General features: G+C 57.7%; 7 protein-coding genes across 7 annotated transcripts; 6 read left to right on the top strand and 1 right to left on the bottom strand.

Annotated features, from left to right (window-relative positions):
• Nucleotides 1-191: 191 nt before the first annotated feature.
• On the top strand, nt 192-1019 carry LTHEOB_5270 (Sin3-associated polypeptide sap18; the record flags this gene model as incomplete). Its single annotated transcript, XM_035514397.1, has 1 exon — nt 192-1019. One exon carries the CDS (start codon nt 192-194, stop codon nt 1017-1019), a length of 828 nt encoding a protein of 275 aa, XP_035374138.1.
• A 722-nt stretch (nt 1020-1741) lies between these two features.
• LTHEOB_5269 (Autophagy-related protein 27) lies at nt 1742-3057 on the top strand (the record flags this gene model as incomplete). Its single annotated transcript, XM_035514395.1, has 3 exons — nt 1742-2033; nt 2175-2790; nt 2862-3057. 3 exons carry the CDS (start codon nt 1742-1744, stop codon nt 3055-3057), a joined length of 1104 nt encoding a protein of 367 aa, XP_035374137.1.
• A 1187-nt stretch (nt 3058-4244) lies between these two features.
• LTHEOB_5268 (uncharacterized protein) lies at nt 4245-4960 on the bottom strand (the record flags this gene model as incomplete). Its single annotated transcript, XM_035514394.1, has 2 exons — nt 4245-4760; nt 4859-4960. 2 exons carry the CDS (start codon nt 4958-4960, stop codon nt 4245-4247), a joined length of 618 nt encoding a protein of 205 aa, XP_035374136.1.
• Nucleotides 4961-5317: 357 nt separating this feature from the next.
• LTHEOB_5267 (Het domain-containing protein) lies at nt 5318-8139 on the top strand (the record flags this gene model as incomplete). Its single annotated transcript, XM_035514393.1, has 2 exons — nt 5318-5856; nt 6354-8139. The coding sequence occupies 2 exons, from the start codon at nt 5318-5320 to the stop codon at nt 8137-8139; spliced, it is 2325 nt and encodes a 774-aa protein (XP_035374135.1).
• Nucleotides 8140-9756: 1617 nt separating this feature from the next.
• On the top strand, nt 9757-10539 carry LTHEOB_5266 (F-box domain cyclin-containing protein; the record flags this gene model as incomplete). Its single annotated transcript, XM_035514392.1, has 1 exon — nt 9757-10539. The coding sequence occupies one exon, from the start codon at nt 9757-9759 to the stop codon at nt 10537-10539; it is 783 nt and encodes a 260-aa protein (XP_035374134.1).
• A 394-nt stretch (nt 10540-10933) lies between these two features.
• Nucleotides 10934-13855, top strand: LTHEOB_5265 (uncharacterized protein; the record flags this gene model as incomplete). Its single annotated transcript, XM_035514391.1, has 1 exon — nt 10934-13855. One exon carries the CDS (start codon nt 10934-10936, stop codon nt 13853-13855), a length of 2922 nt encoding a protein of 973 aa, XP_035374133.1.
• Nucleotides 13856-15771: 1916 nt separating this feature from the next.
• Nucleotides 15772-17012, top strand: LTHEOB_5264 (Glycerate-and formate-dehydrogenase; the record flags this gene model as incomplete). Its single annotated transcript, XM_035514390.1, has 2 exons — nt 15772-15891; nt 16002-17012. The coding sequence occupies 2 exons, from the start codon at nt 15772-15774 to the stop codon at nt 17010-17012; spliced, it is 1131 nt and encodes a 376-aa protein (XP_035374132.1).
• Between the last annotated feature and the right edge of the window lie 1152 nt (nt 17013-18164).

The following is an 18164-nucleotide window of genomic DNA, read 5'->3' as shown; positions in this document are numbered from 1 at the left end:
AGGCATCGTGCGCGCATTCTTCCCCGCGACCAAAGCCATTGCGCGACGACACCTCGATCTTCGCAGACACTCGCGCCTCCATCCAACCCGTCGCGCCTTGCCCAAGAGCATCCGCACAGCTGCACACGCGCCAACATCATTTACCCGCGCGAAACTGGGGGCCGCACGATAACAAAACTACACCCGCAACCATGAGCGGCCCCGCGAAGGTCGACCGGCAGACAACAACGCCGTTCCTGCTGAAACTCTTCTACCGCTCCAACGCCTTCCACCGCCTCGACGAGTTCTCGCCGCACAGCTCCGCCCCGCCGCCGCCGCACCTGCAAATCTACACCTGGCCGACGTGCTCGCTGCGCGAGCTCACGCACCTGCTCGTCTCCGCCCTGCCCTCGCTTCTTCCCGACCCGGCCATCGGCACGCGCCTGGCCTTCCGCCTGATCTTCCCAGACACGCGCAGCGGCGGCGGCGGTGGCGGCGCTGCAGGTGCTGGTGGTGGTGGCCCTGGCGGCCCCGGCCGGTACCTGAGCAAGGAGCTCGGCAGCGTCATCGTCGGCGGAGGCGGGCCCGGCGTGGATGACGACGACGCTGCTGCCCCTGCGGCGACTACAACGGCGACAAATGGCCGCGGCGCATTGGATAGGCTGGAGGGCGACGCCGACAAGACGCTGGCCGACGCGCGCTTCGTCATCGGCGACTACGTCTCGTGCTGCATCCTGCCGCCCGGCGCGGACGGCTCCGTCGCCACGGGCCCGCCGCCTGCGAGCCGCTACCCCTCTTCGAGAGATTACGGCATGTCGAGGGGAGGACCGCCGCCGAGGGAGAATGGCTATGGCGACAGGAGCTACGGTGGTGGATATGGGAGGAGAGGTGGAGGTCCCAGGTACGAGGGCGGCGGAAGGTTGGGCGGCGGCGGAGGAGTGCCGCCGGGGGAGTGGAGGAGAGGCGAGATACCGAGTGGCGGACCGCCTTCAGGTGGATATGGAAGGGGCCGTGGAGGACGTGGACCAAGGCCGTACTGAGGAATTGCTACCGCATGCGTTCGTCGCGCTCACCATGCATTTTCGAAACTTCAAAACCAAAGAACGATGGATTGGAGCTTGGATTCCGCAGGCGTCAAGGAAATTATGACCCGTATTGGTATCCCATCTAAGCTCGAACTAACCAGCAAAATCATGACCACTGTGCGTACTTGGTCTGGGAAAGAGTACCGTAGTTGCAGAGTAATCTCTGCATGAAGCTTATCAGGAGGGAAGCTTCCCGAAGATATCCATCTCATTCCACGATCAAGTGGACTTTCGAGCAGAGACAGAATCACGAGTATAATGAAAATCAAAAACAATCAATTCTTGTAGAAGACTGCCGTGTGAAAATCGTCTCACAATTTCTGGGCCTCCCCGAGCCCGAAAGCGTGCCTCGGGCAGTGGTCGTTGCTAATGTGTCTGAGCGGGCTTGGCAGGCGGTCAGAGCGACTGCCCGAACCAGGCTGTCGGGAATGTCGCTGACCTACCTACGTACACCGTCTACCTACATCATTGAACGCAAGCTTTACAACTTGCAAAACCCAGCTGCAGCCCCCATTACCGCCCTTCGGATCCATAACACGTTACACATAGAAAGTTCTCGAGCACTTAGCACCCATCACACGGCTTCCATCTCTCTTCCCAACAGCTCCCCCACGAGCGGACCAACCGATCCGACGCGAGTAGCAACATCTCCCCCGACGACTCACTCACGCAACACAATGCGACGACCACAAGGCTCCACGACAACGGCGACGATGACGGCTGCTGCCGCACTGCTCCTGACCGCGGCGTTCCCGTCGCTAGTGGCAGGCGTCATGTTCGACTGCAAGGACGTCGTCGTCGACGGCACGCGCTACGACTTCCACGAACTGGGCGGCCCTCGGTCGGTGTACTTCACAGAAAAGCAGCCGCCGGCGGTGCTCAACACAACCTTCACCGTCGACATCTGCAAATCGCTCAAGCCGATCAAGGGCGTGGATAAGAAGGACCAGTGTCCGACTGGCACTCGAGGTAGGCAATGACCCGGAACGAGCGAGACAAAGCCCCCCACCCATACCAAATCCTTATTATCGTCCATCCGGTCGAAATTCGCCTAGAATTTACACGAGTTGTCAAGAAAGGGCTAACGGCTTCTCCTTTTGGGAAAAACAGTATGCGGCGTCACAACCAGCTACAACCCTGCGGATAACACGTCGGCCATCACAAAGGTCGTGCCCATCGCCGGAAACTTCGCAGCGTCGTCGGGCGGCCAGGCGGACCCGCGGTGGACGAAGTTGAAGGGCTCCGACTCCAACGCCGACGCGGAGAAGGAAGGCTTGCGCCTTGAGCTCAAGGGCGGCAAGTACCCGTTCCACAGCCGCAAGGGCACCAAGCAGAAGGCCCTCATCGAGTTCATCTGCGACCGCAACCGCACCGGTACCGAAACCGACCTGGACAACCGCGACACCATCGACGAGGAGGACGACAAGAAGAAGGTGGAGGACAAGATGAGGCGGCGGATGGCGAAGCTGCAGGCGAGGGAGGAGAATGAGAAGGAAGGCGATGACGAGGGAGGAGACAGCGACGACGACGATGATGACGATGACGACGACAACAAGACGGACAAGAGCAAGGCGCTGCAGTTCGTCAGCTACAAGATGGAGGACGACCTGGACGTGCTGCGGCTTACGTGGTACACCAAGTACGCGTGCGAGGACGGCGGCGACAGCGGCTCGGGCCCCGGCGGCAAGTCGGAACACTGGGGCTTCTTCACTTGGGTCATCATCATGTAAGTTGGATCCGCTCCGTGGTTTCTTTTTTCTCTCCCGTTCCAGCTAACGTGTGCCTCCTTTTCACCAGCCTTTTTCTCTCCATCGCCGCCTACCTCATCTTCGGCAGCTGGCTCAACTACGAACGTTACGGTGCTCGCGGCTGGGACGCCGTTCCCCATGGCGACACCATTCGCGACTTGCCCTACCTCGTCAAGGACTTTGGCCGCCGCATCACCAGCTCGTTTCAAGGCGGTGGCTCGAGAGGTGGTTACAGCGCCGTGTAAGTATTTCATATCTTTGTTGCACTGGATCCGAGCACATCGTCTCCCACGGAGGGAAAGGAGATGGAGGGGAGGGACTCTGCTTCATCCTTTCTCGTTTCATGTATTATGTATCGACGCTGTTCGCTATGGGCATTGGGGTGTGGATTTCAAAGTAGATGTAAAGTGGCGAGTTTTAATGGAGGATACAACAAGACAAAGCGCCGGGAGGGCGTGGATTAGATGGCATTTTGGCAGGGAACACAACCGTTGGATATTTTCATTCCTCCATTGCCCCCCCTTTTGATCAAGGAGTACGGTTCATGGCCCTTTCCCCACAAAGAACAAAAAAAAATCCAATCACAATATGGTCTTCTCACATCCACCTCGATCACACGAGTCCCATCCCACCCTTTCTTTCCTCGAAAGATCTGGTCAATTAACCTTGTTTGCCTGGAATACAGGTCACTCTGAGCTTGACAGCCAGAAAAGGAGGAGTATGGCGTGCAGCCAGCAAAAGAGGAGCCGCTAGATGGATGTTCTGCAAGGTCCGCGTGGGCCACTTTTCAGGTTTCCTTGATTCAGGCTGTTTTTGTTATGGTGTGTGGGTTGGGCGTTTTTTATGCCTTTCATTTCCTTTCCTTCATTTCTTCTTTTTTTTTCTTTTCACACTGTGCTGCTCGTTATATTTCGCTCTAGGAAGAGCTCAGAGGTTTCTGTTGAGCAGAAGTCGGGGTTTGTCTTTGTAGGCATTACTTCATGTGTATGTCATTCGTTGGGTGGGGTTAGATATTTGGTAAGGCGTGTGCGGAGCCCCGCATTCGTGGTTGCTGAGGCATATGTACTGGCGTATTGAGGATTCGTTCGTTCTAGTAAAGTGCTGGTGTTGTAGAATTCGGTGCTGACTTGCGTAGATGAGGTGCGTAGGTGAGGTACTGTTATCCCACATGAGCTTAAAGTTATATTTGGAAACTGACGACTCGCAGAGCACTTTTTACCGCTCTATTCTGATAGAAAAGCTTTTGTATTTCTCTAAGTTCTGTTCATTTAATCATGATCCCTTTTTTTGTGATTAAGAGAATATCCCTCTGCCTGCAGCAGAGAACGCAAGATTATAAAACACGCAAGCAAAAGGCAAAACCAGTGCCCCTTCCCTCCCCTCAAAAGCACACCACCATCACTAAAGAACTAGAAACCCACCCTTCTCCCCTTCACTTACTTCCAGCAAGCGCCGACGCAACCCCACTCGTCGCCCTATCCTTCGGCGCCTCGCTGGCCACCGTCTCCGCGCCCTCCGGCAGCCTCTCCTCCGCCGGCGGTCCGCCAACCGTGCCTCTCGCTCCTGTCTCGACATCCTTGTCCAGAGCACGCTGGCTCGCATAACCCGGGTCGTGCGCGTCCACGGCGCTGCCCTTGTTCGTCACAGTGTCGGCGCCGACGCCGACGAGACCGGTGCCTTGCTTCGCGCGGCCGTGCGACCCGTCGTGGCGGAGTTCGGTCGACGTCTGGCCCTGGCCTGGGTGGCCGAGGCCGGTGTAGACATCGGCGGAGGTGGCGCCGAGGAGGGTGTCGCTGGCGGATGTGGTGGTGGTGGTGTCGGGAGGGAGAGAGGAGGTGGTGGGGTTGGGGATGTGGGTGTGAGATGCAGGCGCGCTGCCGGCGGGGAGGGTTTGGGCGTGGAATTCGGGGGCTTTGTCGGCTTTGGTGGCGAGGACGCCGGGCTTGTGCTGTGAGGTTGTGGAGTTAGTGTCGTGGTTTGGTTTTAGTGGTGATGTTTGGGGAGAGGGGGAGATGGGAGGAGAAGTGATGGGTGGAAGTGACTTACGCCGCCCTTCTCGAGAGGCTCGGAGGGTGGGACGTGGGAGCCGATCTGGCCTTCCTGGTTGGAGACGGCCTTGACGGCGTCGTCGTTGATGGTGGCGGACATGGTTGTTGTTTTTGTTGTTGGAAGATTGAAGTTGGTGGAAGTGTTGTGGTTGATGGAGTTGGAGCGGAGAGTCGAAGGTTTTTAATCGAGAAAGTTTGAACTGATGCTTCAAGAGGTAGGCACGAGGCTCTTGCGGTTTGATATAGGAAGGCACAGAAGCACAGTGGCGGCCATGATGCATGATGTAAGACATGTGTATTGTTGCTGCTCTTTCTCATTGTGACATCACCTGCACAGGCGCCCGGGCCATACTCCACAAGTTGCAATCTGGGAGGGCCCCACTCTGCTTGGACGTGATTTGCGCATGCTTTTCACATCGATATCACGGTGGCAATCGCAAAATCCCAGCATGTGAGCATGCGGGATCCTCATCCGTTGCTGCAGATCATCGACGGCATGGGGCGCACGGACGCCTTGGGGTTGCGGCGAACGGGACGTCTCACTCGCGCGCAACCTCCGCCCGACCACCCACCGCACGCAGCGAAGCACCGACCGCAGCCTTGTTCCAACCAGGCCCCAGCACCGTTCCCCAGCCTAGCCACGCTGACGCCATATGTCTCATGCCCGACGATCAGCATGGCAGATAGGCAGCCTGGTGGCCTGCTAGCCCGCACCCAGAGCGGGCGGGTGTGCAAGCTGTGCAACAACCTGGATCCGCGCAGCCATCCAGCCACCTTCCACGACCAGGAGAGCACGAGCCGCTCCGTCGCTCGCCTGAGCCTGCGCGTCGACCCCGTGCGGCTGAAGCGCTCAGAGGAAAAGTGCCCGCGCTGCCGCCTGGTCGCTCACACGCTCGATGCCCACGTTGAGGGCTGGCGGAAGACGAAGCCGCGGCTGCTACTGGACCTGGTCGAGTGCGCCCCGTTGCGGCTCGAGGTGCGGCCTGATATAGGCAGGTATGAGAATATAGAAATTTATGCCCCGTTTGGTAAGTTGGTTTCTTTTTTTCGTTTGTTTGTTATTTCGTCGATTTGGGCCTGGAATGGGCCATGTCTACGTGCTTTATCCTGCTTCTGTCCCATCAAGCTCTTAGCGCTTAGGCTTTTTTTTGTGCCTGCTGCAAACGCTTTGTTTCAGAAGACCCTGCACATAGCGAAGCAAGCATGAATCACCGTACTGCCTTCTGAGCATTACTAGACAAGCCATCGCCATGGCCCACTCTCGGCCACGGCCAGTCGGTGCCAAAGCATTCCGACTCGGACGACTCGTTTGAGTTTGCTCGGAAAGCCATAGAGGACTGCATCAAGAACCACAAACATCGTCTCTGCGGCCAGAGTTTGCGGGACGAGTTTATCCCCAAAAGGCTCATATACTTGGGGAAAGACCCGGACTCCACCGAACACATCCGACTCTGTGAGTCTCCTCCAAACAAGGTCAAGTACATCACTCTCAGCCACTGCTGGGGCGGCGGTCCCACCTTCATCACCACGACGGCCAACCTCGCCGAGCGCAAGCGCCACATCGACTTCTCCTCGCTCCCGCAATCCTTCCAGGACGCCGTCGTCATCACCCAGGCGCTCGGCATCCACTACCTCTGGATCGACGCCCTCTGCATCATCCAAGACTCGACGGCCGACTGGGAAGTCGAGTCGGCGCAGATGAGCGCCATCTACGAGAACGCCCACCTGACCGTCGCCGCCACGGCCGCGCCCAACAGCGACGCCGGCATCTTCGCTGCCCGCCCTCGTCCCGCCAAGTTGTCCTACCGCGCCTCCGCCCGCGCGAAGAAGGCGCACAAGCTCTGCGCGAGGAAGATCCCAGACCACCACCTTTCCTCTCCTGCATCCTCATCTTCGTCCTCCTCCTCCACGCTCCCCATCTTCCCCCCACCGACCGACCCCCACCACCACCACTACCAGCCGCAACTCCCCCTCTCAACCCACTACCACCCCCCGCCCGCCCCCGCGGGACCGCTCCGCCACCGCGCCTGGGCGCTGCAAGAACACGTCCTGTGCTCGCGCATCCTGCACTACACGGCGCACGAGCTGCTGTTCGAATGCCGCATCGCCTCGCGCTGCGAGTGTCACCACAACCTCCTCCTCCCCCACCAGCATACAACTAAACCCTCGCCCACCACCCCCGGCCTCCTCCCCCGCCTCCTCACCACCGGCCGCCGCGCGCAGCATCGCCGGACGTGGCATGCGATTGTGGCTGCGTATACGGCGCGTGAGTTGAGTTTTCCGGCGGATAAGTTGCCGGCGATCAGCGGGATTGCGAGGGGGTTGTTGGCTGTGAGGGGGAGTGGGAGTGGGAGTGGTGGTGGTGGTGGTGCGGCGGGCAGAGGCGCGGGGGCGAGCGAGTACGTGGCTGGGTTGTGGAGGGAGGGGTTGGTGGGGGATTTGCTGTGGGCGGCCGCGTCGTCGTCGGGGATGGCGATGGGGGTGACGGCGAGGCCTGTACCGAAGGTGTGGCGGGCGCCGAGTTGGTCGTGGGCGAGTGTGGAGGGGGAGGTTGGGTATGCGTGGGTTGAGGGGGGGTCGGCGGGGCAGCGGGGGGAGGGTGTTGGTGGTGGGGGCGGTGTTGGCGGTGTGGTCGGGGATGAGGAGGGGGAGGAAGAGTTCGTATCGTTGGTGAGAGTCGAAGAGGCGGTGGCAAGGCCGGCGGGGAGGAATCCGCTTGGTGCGGTGAGGGAGGCGTGGATTGTGCTTGTGGGGCCGGTTTTGGGTGGTGGTGGTGGTGGTGGTGGTGATAATGGTGGAGGTGGAGGTGCAGGTGTGGCTGTTAAGTTGGTCGTGAAGGTGGATGATGGTGATGAAGATGAGGGAAGGAAGAAGATGAGGTATTTTCTGAAGCGCGCGCATGGCGAGGGCGGAGGCGTTGTCGAGATGGTGCCTGATTCGCTGCTGCTTCCTGTGACTGGACTTGATAGTAGCGGTGGTAGTAGTGTTCGCAGAGCAAAGGTAGGTGATGAAAATGAAGGTGAAGAGGTGGGCGTCGCTGGCTTTGAGGCGAACGTTTTGTGTTTGGGCATGGCGAGGTGCGAGGGCTCGTGGATTGCGGGGTTGGTGCTTGTTCCATCATCGTCATCTTCGTCGCCGCCGTCGAAGGGTGGTAACAGAGGGCGGGGAAATGGGAAGAGTGTTGTAGACGGTGGACGGTGTTATGAGCGTGTGGGCACGTTTTCTTGTGGGGACGAGTGGTTTGCTGGAGCGGAGAAGAGGGAGTTGGTTCTTGTTTGAGAGCGTCCTGGTGAGTATTTTGTATATGCTTGTGCAGAGTCGTTGATTTTATTCCCCCATGCACCGAACTATGGTGCATTATGCTTTGTCATTGGTCGATTTCTTGTCGTTTGGGCGGAGGCCTTTTGCTATTGCGTGTATGTCTGTAAGGTTGAGTACAAACCATGAAGTGAGTTTTTGAGAGTTGCGGATATAGGTAGCTCAGAGCAGCCGTTTGGAGTTCGTCTGTGATAAGACAGGGTTACTATAATAGATTAAGGTTAACTGCAAGGATATTATATTCTTCGTTGACGGGAAGTTGAAGCAAACATCTGGACGTCGATATAGGTGCCAATATTGTATGATACATTGAGACCTGAGATTTGATTTCCCACGCAAGTAACGTTAGAGCGCAACATCTATGGTGCGATGGAGTTAAGAAAACTGGATTCTATTTAAGATCCGCAGCGTCACTTCCTTGCATATGGTAAAATAGGCGTATCTGGTTAGTAGTCATTCCTGGGTAACGCGACACAGACTTCTCCACGGACTATTTCAAATGTCTGGGGGTTACCGAAAAGCCGGATCTTCGGAATCCTCACCGGGCGGGGAGGCTGTGCATCCCCCGTTTGTGATCGACAGGGGGGAGGCCTGACGAAAGAGGCACGCGGTTCGACCTCTGACTAACCGAGAAAGGAAATGGAGCACAAGCCTTCAGATACCGTAAATGGCTGTGATGCGGAAGAAGTTACGTTGGGCATGTGGGCCTTTCAATATTTCAATACTGAGTCCCCACCAAGCCAGGGCCCGCCTATTACTAGCGGTGGCTTGGGTGGTTGCCCTACCAAGCGACGTTTCGAACATGGTGATCTCTGTAGGTCAGGTCGGGTTGCTTGTTGGGTTGAGTCCGGGTGGTCATTCAGGAGGGACTTCGATATCAGGGTCCAGAAAACCCTGGTACACAACGACCCATGGTGTTGGAAGAGCAAAGTCTTTCGGCTGAGAACCATGGAACACACAGCAGGTAGTGAGGAGGCGCACATAATAAATTGCGTGGAGAACTGTGTTTCCATCTACCTACTCATTCGATACCAAGCAGGCAAACCGACCACGATGGATCAACAACAATGCTGGATTCCAGGGAAGTCGCTCGGAGACTTGCCAGAAGAGCTAATGGAGATGATCATCAAGCTACTTCCTATGCGTGAACTCGCGTACATTTCCAGGACCTGCAGGGACTTCCGGCGGCAAGCAGAACCGCATCTCTACACAGACGTTAAGCATACCTTTGCTCTATTCCGCACGATCAACTACAGGCCCGAGCTAGCGAAACACGTCAAGGCGTATTCATTTGACGTGGGATACATGTCGAAGTTCTGGGCCCAGACACAAGACGACAAGGCTTTACGAAGAGCAGCGATAATAGAGGTCAACCGGATATTCCAAGTGCCAGAAACGGTAGGGCAAAGATGCGACGCAGAATTTGAGATTTGCTGGCTACTATCACGATTCAACAACCTCCAGACGGTGCGTGTAGGAAGGATTGCCTCGATGGGCTACACACCGTTAATGCTGGCAACGCGTTGGATAGGGTGGGATGGATTCAAAGGCGTCTGCCCAGACTTGAAGAATGTCGAAATGATCATGGACTTTTTTTTCCGGTTGCGGTATGCCGATTACGGATATTTACAGCTTCTGCCCGGCCTCGACAGCCTGGTTTACACGCGGGAGCCCAAAGCAGGGCCGTACTTTTACTCGCATGTGATGCTGGACGCAACAATGAAAAGCTCCCTGACAAAGCTCGCGATCGAATGGGTGCCGGTTTCTGAGCCGGACGTGGAAGCGCTGGTCCTCAGTTCACCCCACTTGACCGAATTCCGATTGTACTCGCTCGTGGCCTCAGACCGGCGGCTGCACGGCACTAATTTCTCCTTGCTCCAGAGGGCGCTGCTGCGGGCAAAAAGGCTGGCGCGGGTGGATATCAGGCTCCGGTGGTGGCCACCACACGTCTCGGCCGAAGCCATCCAGCAGGTCACGTACGGTGCTTTTAGGGGCTTCGCTGAGCTTTCGCACCTGGAGGAGCTGCGCATCCCAATCTGCGCGCTGATGGGATGGGAGGTGCCAGAACGGGTTCACGAGGTTCGCGGCGACGAGCTGCTGCCGTCAAGCCTGCGCACGCTCACGCTGACGCAGGGACTGGGCGAGGTGTCGGGGTACCAGTGGACGCCATGGCCAACGGCAGCCCTGTGTTGGGGCCTCCTGAGCGGAGCTTCTAAGCGACTGCCCAGGCTGCAACGGCTGGCGATACAGCGCGTGCCACGACAAGAGTGGCAGGTGTGGTTGCAGCCAGGCAGCCCGATCGGTCAGGCAGCGGCGGCTGAGGGCGTAGAATGGGACGCGTCGCGGGTTGGCACGGACTGAAGACGCGTATTCGTTTTTGAGCGGAGCGGGGGAGGGAGTGGTTCGGAGGGCGCGACTTCCGGGGCCCGAGCGGGCGGCGGGAATTTGAAGGGGTTCGTCGCGCTAGGTGTTCCTTGCAGGCACGTAACAAACCGTCTTTCCAAAAACATGACGACATTGCCCTCAGCTCGCAGCTCCGCCCAAATGCGTCCACCATTCCTGCCCTACCACGGGCCCGTCGGCGAAGCAACCTGGAGGCCCACCCTGTGCACCGCTCCTCGACCAACGCCCGTAAGCGCCCTCCTGCCACAGCCGCGGCACCGCGCGGAACCATGCACTGCCCCGGTTCAGCCCACCAACTCAGTATCCACAAGTAGCCCGCCCTCCCGCCCATGCCGTACTCCCTGCCGCAAAAATGTCTGCCTTACCGACCCCTTCCGCCAAATCCCGCGGCCACAGGTCTCATCATAGCCTGCCCAATGCGCTTCTGGACGCCCGCTTCAGCTCCATGAATCACTCCGATCTGTCGACGCCCTCCGACGACGATTTAGCCGACCCAAATGACATCCCCTCGCACGACGTCCAGTCACTCGTGGGCGTCAGTATCGGCCATGCCCAGACGCACTTCACCTCGCCCACCACCCCCGCCGCCGAGAAGGTTGCTGCCATGGACGACTTGATGGACGGTCCCTTTGGAGACACAAGCCAGTATGGACTAGAGGGCGCCAATGACCCCAAGGCCGGCGATAGCACGGGAACCTCGACGCCCACGGTCCTCAGCTCTCAGCTGCTGCAGTCGCCCAGGGAAAGTCCGCCGGAACCCGCCACACCCCGCCTGGAGAGCTCGCCCAAGCGGATGCCGTCGCCATGGAGGTCCGGCCCCAAGGTCTTTCAGAGGTCCGACGAGCTGCGTCAATCGTTACGGGAGAGCTTTGCCGGCCACCGCCGCCGCGCCTCGTCGGGCTCCCAGAACGACGGCTCCAAGAAACGTCTCACCTTCAGCATGCCAAAGAGCCCCAACCTTCTTAGCAGCTTCACCTTTCCTGGTTGGCCAAGCAGCCAGGACCGCCGCGAGAATAATGATACTGCGTCAAGCTCGAGGAAGGGAAGGTCGCAGACATTGATGGCCCCGCCCAGCCCTCGGCCAGACATTGACTCGGCCTCGTCCAAGAGTGCAAGCTCCAACGTGTCTGCTCATACGCGTCGCTCGACCATCCAGAACGACGGCGCAAAGTCCCCTGCTCCCCAAGAAGCCCCTCCGCAAGTGATTGTCGAGAAGCCTACGCCCGCGCGACCTCAGTCAATAAACAGACAGCTGACACAGCGCAGTCTGAAGAGATCGGCGTCGGACGAGTCCCTCGTCCTCCATCGTACTCTATCCAGAGCCTCTTCTCTTGGTGATGACAGCCGATTTGAGCATGTGTCTGAGCAGGTGAACAGCCGTCTGAAGGCCATCAAGGACTCGTGGCAGGACGCAAACTTCAAGCTTCCTGGCATGCCGTCCATGCCTAGCCTTAATATCCCCTCGTCTCTGTCCTCGTCCCTCACTGACCTCACGAGAGGCCGAGCTAGCTCGCTGAAGGGGTCTTCCTCAAATAGCACACGGAAGGCTACCCCGAGCCCGTTGAATTTGAACAAGGCTTCCGTCGAAAGTGCGAAGAAAAGCCCGAGATTTGGTGGTGGCAACGCTGGCATGACTCCAGCCGCTGCTGCACAGCACCCGTACTTTACCAAAGCTGTTCAGGACCTCACGGGCGATGTGGTTATCTTAGGAGGCTATCGCGGCTCTATTCTGCGGTCTGCAGAACCCCCGCACCGCCAGCTTTGGGTGCCGATCAAGGTCGGGCTGAACCTGCGTAAAGTCGATCTGGAAGTTGGCCTTAACCCGGAGGACGAAGAGACGATGGAGGAACGCGTGATTCCTGGCGGCATGTTGACACACGTCGGACCAGTTGACGTCGCACGAAGACTATTCAAGCGCCTGCGCGCCTCGGAGAATGCATTGAACGGTGACCTTCGCATTCATGAGTACTCGTATGACTGGAGACTGAGCCCGCACCTGCTCAGCCGCAAGCTCATCCAGTACTTGGAGCAACTGCCTTGCAATCAGCCAGACACGCCCAAGGAGAAGAGGGGTGCTATAGTCATCGCGCACAGTCTTGGTGGTCTCATCACTCGCCACGCCATCAACAAGAGGCCAGAGCTGTTCTCCGGCGTCATCTACGCTGGCACTCCGAACACATGCGTCAACATCCTCGGTCCGCTCCGCAATGGAGATGACGTCCTCCTCAGCTCACGTGTCCTGACTGCGCAAGTCAACTTCACCATCAGGACGAGCTTCGCACTCTTGCCGCTCGACGGGAAATGCTTCTTCAACAAGGAGACCAAGGAGGAGTTCCCAATTGACTTCTTTGACGTTCAGACATGGATCGACCACGCCCTTTCGCCAGTCATCACGACGCCTCTCCCTCCGTTCAAGGACAGCAATTCCCCCAGCGGCATCACTGGCGTCATCAGCTCCATGGCCAGCGTTCTCCCTAGCCTCCCGTCCATCGGCCGCAAGAGCTCCCTCCACAAAAATAGCAACTCCACCAGCCAATCCGACAAGCTCAAGGACGAAAAGGCCAAAGCGACCTCCGCCGCCAAAACCGCCAACGCCGAAGCCAAAGCCGAAGGCGGCGCAGCAGGCAGCGGCATGGCGCCGCAGATGGGCGGCAACAACACCGACTCCCCCTTCTCCAGCAACAACAGCAACCCCGCCACGGCCGTCACCATCCCCCGCGACGCCGCCATCGCCTACCTCACGCGCACGCTCGCCGAAGTCAAAAAATTCAAAGAAGAACTCGCCTTCAGACCGGAGCTCGGAACCGCCAGCCACGGCGGCACCAACGCCTACCCCCCCGCCGCCGTCATCTACGGCAAATCCATCCCGACCGTGTACGGCGCCAAGGTCCTGTCCCGCGAGCACATCCGCCACACCGACTGCTACGACGACCTGGCTTTCGCGAGCGGTGATGGAGTGGTGCTCGCCCGCGCCGCGCAGGTGCCTGAGGGGTACAGCGTCGTGCGTGGCGGCTGCGTGAGCTCTGATCGCGGCCACGTCACGTTGTTGGGGGATTTGGAGGCGATTGGGAGGTGTCTCGGTGCGGTGTCCGGTGCGAGGAGGGCGGGGGTGGGGTTGGGGGAGGAGTGGGGGGTGCAGGCGAGGGAGAAGGAGAAGGAACGGGAGAGGGAGAAGGAGCGTGGGAGGGGGAGGAAGGGGAGGGTGGTGGAGGAGGTGCCGACGGCCGTGGCGACGCAGCAGCCGCTGGTTAACGGCCAGACTGCTGTTGTGTGATGATGCGGATTCGGGAGGATTCTTTGTCTTTTTTTCTTCGCGTTGATACCTATACGATGGTCCCACCCATCTGCGATGATGGGGGCCGCTGGCTGGCTGCCTGCTTTGTTGTTTTTCTGTTGTTGTTGTCACCTCTTTTTTTTTTTTCTCTTTTTTTATGCTGACTCACTGACTCACCAAGACCTTTACGAATATTGCTGTAACAGTAAGGGACGACGGACCTGGACCCCCCGCTACGGAGTTTTGCGTGTTTTTTGAGTTTCCTGTCTATGTTTTTTTTTTCTTCTCCCTTTATGCTTGTAGCATTATTTGGAGAAAAAGAGAAGAACGAGAACAAAAAGAGTCGGTGTAGGCAATGGGAAATACGGCATGTATGTACTGTTTGTTTAGTCTGTATATAGCTAGAAAGATATGATAGATGTGTATTATCTTGTCAATACTTTGTTAGTCAACGAGTTGCGGAGACTTTTGAGAGGTTTGCGGAGAGGAAGCGGGGAGAGTATGGGTCGTTGGGTGTACAGAGAGGTTTTACGTTCGACCGCTGACGTGCTTTTGTTTTACTTCGTGTTTAAGGGTGTAAAAAGAAAGCAGGTGCCGGTGAACTCGACCCAGTCGTGTCCTTCGTATGGGCACTGTCATCCCTTGTTCTCTTCTGCTCTGGTTTGACGGCCTGTTATTCCTCGCGCTAGCGGTCGGACAGGAAACCCCTCCCTGCACAACACACATGCATATTCTCGGTGTGCGTGTGTGTGGGTCACTACCAGAAAAAAAAAAGAAACCAGCCTTAACCTTGTTGGTAGGGCAAAGGAGCCCAAGAAACGCTTGTGCAGCCCCGACGAGCACCGCTGAGCCTTGCCAAACCCTTGGCAAGACGTTCGAAGTTGTGAGGGTTTGAAGGTTTAAAGGGGGACAAGACTTGCAGGATTACCGCGTTCGGAAGGGATATGCTGGTTTTCGCTGCAGCGCGGCGCGGCCCGGTCGTCTTGGTCGGCGGTTATTGAGGTCATGGCTCGGCCTTGGCGTGCGTGCGTTTCCTTATCTCCCAGCCGCGCCGTCGCGCTTGGCAAGTCGTCGCCACGTCGTCGACCGTCATCGTCGGTGGCTTGGCGGGCGGACGGACGGACGGTGTCTGTGTTTGTGCGCGTGTGATCGGCTCTCTCGTGTTGAGAGAGTGAAGGATTGGGGAGGTGTTGGTGGTGGTGCGATCAGGCTATGGGTTTTTGGTGGGGAAGGGTGCATCCGGCGGAGCTCCGACGGATGGGAAGATCGGCCAGGGATATGCTCTTGCAGCCGCTACTCTTTTTTTTTTTTTGTAGTACTTCAACGTTTTTCTTTATTTTTTGTACCTGTGCGAGATGCGTGGTATGTGTCAGCCTTGCAACGGGTCTACGCATCGAAACTTTTAAAATGCCATCTTGGTGTTCACGTTTGAAGCACCTGCATTTAGAGCGACTCAAGTGTCCAGGTGCTCAAACACGGAAGGCCAAGTCAACATCCGTCGGATCTCCCATCCCATCCTACATTTCGATGGCGAGATACATTCCTGATTGTGGAGCACTTACGTCTTCGATGGAATGATATTTAATTTTGACTGCTAATTTTTTCGCTGTTCTCACGTTTATTGCTTGACTGAACGCTGTAGTACTGTTTTCACTGCAGTGTTGTATGAAAGCTCGGGCGGCATACAGAGGGGGAAATGGCATATAAGCCGGAGCCGCCTTGTACCATTCTAAATTGTATTTGGTGTTGTTTTGCAATTCCACTCTGATTTTCTTTCAGTATCTGGGACCACCGTTCGCTGCGACCTTGGTACCTCACTCTTCTCATTCTCCATCTTCAGCTTCAGCTTCCTCGTTATCATTTTCCTTCACAAGTTACCAAGAGAGAATTTCCGCGTTTAGGAAGCCTGCGGTATAATGCCCTCTTTCATCTCATCCAACCCCTCGGACGCTCGTCCCAAAGTGCTCGTCCTCGGCGACCCGAAGTACCTCGACCCGGACTACCTATCCGCGTTCAAAAAGTCCTACGACGTCACTGTAAGGTTTCCCCCCCGTCAATTCTTCTCTTCCCACAACACCAAACGCAAACCAGAAAGAAAGACCACCACCCTCTTTCCACCCCAACCCAAGCACTGACATCCCCACAGATCCTCCCCACCCCCACCACCCGCCCGCACCTCCTCTCCACCACCCTGCCTGCGACCGTCACCACCCACGGCCCCTTCGCCGCCCTCATCACCCGCCTCGACGCCACCTCCTCCCCCTACGCCCCCTTCGACGCCACTTTCTTCACCCCGTTCCTCCCGCACCTCCGCGTCGTCGCATCCGGCCAAGCCGGCGCCGACGCCTTTGACGTCGCGTGGCTGACGCGCCGCGGGGTGTGGTTCTGCAACACGCGCAACGCGGTCGCGGAGGCGACGGCGGATTGGGCGGTTGGGTTGGTGTTGGCGGTGGTGCGGGATGCGTGGGGGTTGAGCGCGGGGATGAGGAGGGGGGAGTGGAGGGGCGGGTATGGCGGCGGTGGGGGGAGGTTGGTCAGGGATCCGGGGGATTTGGTGTTGGGCGTGGTGGGGATGGGGGCGATTGGGAGGAGGGTGGCGAGGAAGTGTGTGGCGGCGTTTGGGATGAGGGTGGTGTATTATGCGAGGGGTGGGGGGAGGTTGGGGAGGGAGGAAGAGGAGGAGGTTGTGAAAGGAGGCTGCAGTGCGGAGGAGGGGAAGGGAAGAGAGGTGCTTAGGTGTTGCGAGACTTTGGAGGAGTTGCTGCGGTCTTGCGATGTTTTGTCTCTGCATTGCCCGCTTACGCCCGAGACCGAGGGGCTCATCGGGGCCGAGCAGTTGCGGTTGATGAAGAGGGGCTCGTTTGTGGTCAACACTTCGCGCGGCGGCGTGGTTGACGAGGCTGCGCTTATCGAGGCGTTGGAGAGCGGGCATATTGAAAGAGCTGGGCTGGATGTGTTTGAAGACGAAGGCGAGGACGGCAAGGGAATAAGGCAGTATTGGCTGGAGAGCGAGAGAGTTGTGGTGCAGCCCCATGTGGGCGGTCTGACCGAGGGAAGCTTGCGGAGGGCGCAGAAAGAGGCCTTCGAGAACGTTCGAAGCTATTTCGAGACGGGGCGGCCGGTAGCACCCTTTAATGAGTTGAAACCTAGCAGCTAAATACAGCGGGATAAGAAGGTACTCCGTATGAAACAGACGACAAAGTGACGCTCACGGATTGGTCGTGGAAGTGTTATGGCGAAAGGGCTGAGATGATGAGCAGCGGCCTCACAGGCAAGTCCTGGAACTACTTGAAGTAAATATTGGAGGCTCTTTCGCGCAAGCGATTGCCGCTGGAGCCAAGCGGTGCAAGAGCGAGCTGTAGACCGTTGGATCGCCATCTGCTGAAATGGGCTTGAGGCTTTATTCCTGGTCGGCTCATGTGGCAGGATCACCGACATAACGGCGTTCCAGCACATGGTATGCTAGGCCGGCCAGGCACAGCCACCACCCCCGCAAGCGCCACGCCTAAAACGCGGCCCCGCCCCGGCCCAGTCGTTCTTCGCTGGTTGGCTGCGCGGTGATCAGATCAATGACCAGCGAGGAGGCGCTTCACCTAATTAGTGATAGCAGAGATAAACCTAGCATCCTCTCCGCAGCTAACCGAGATCTGCTGTGGTGACAAAATCGCGGAGCAAAAGAGTACGAGGACCACCCCTCAAGCGGTGAGTCACCCCCATCTCCGCTCGGCCTTCGTTCAACTCGTCCGGCACTTCTACCTTGGCCATTGATTGTCTCTTGTCCAACAATTAACCCACCTGTTTTCAGAGCGCAAAAACCTCCACGTCCACCATGGAACAAGACAGGGGCCTCGAGATCTCGTGCTCTCTTGCGCAGGATGCACCAAGGCGGCAGGCCGTGGAGCCAATGGAGTTAGAACCGCCGGATGAGCAAAGTACAAGGCCATCCCGAGGCCGATTCAAGATATTCGCCATCCTCACGGCTCTTTATGTGAGTGCCAATATTGCTAGACGAAGGCAGCAGTCGACCCCGATCTGGAGCGTGATGCTTAGACAGTGCAGATATCTCTCTTCATTGCTGCCCTAGACCAGACAATCGTCTCGACCGCCATACCGACCATCATATCCCAGCTACACTCGGCCTCTGGGTACACCTGGATTGGCGGCGCATACCTTCTTTCCAAAGCCGCCGCAATGCCGCTCTGGGCCAAATTCTCTGATATTTGGGGTCGCAAGCCTATTATACTCATATGCCTACTCCTCTTCTTTGGTAGTAGCATTATCTGCGCCATGGCCCGCACTATGGTAGTCC

Source organism: Lasiodiplodia theobromae (genome assembly GCF_012971845.1).
Source record: "Lasiodiplodia theobromae strain AM2As chromosome Unknown scaffold_14, whole genome shotgun sequence".
NCBI classification, from domain to species: Eukaryota; Fungi; Ascomycota; class Dothideomycetes; order Botryosphaeriales; family Botryosphaeriaceae; genus Lasiodiplodia; species Lasiodiplodia theobromae.
Note: the sequence above shows the minus strand (reverse complement) of the source record. Positions and strands in the feature narration are given on the sequence as shown.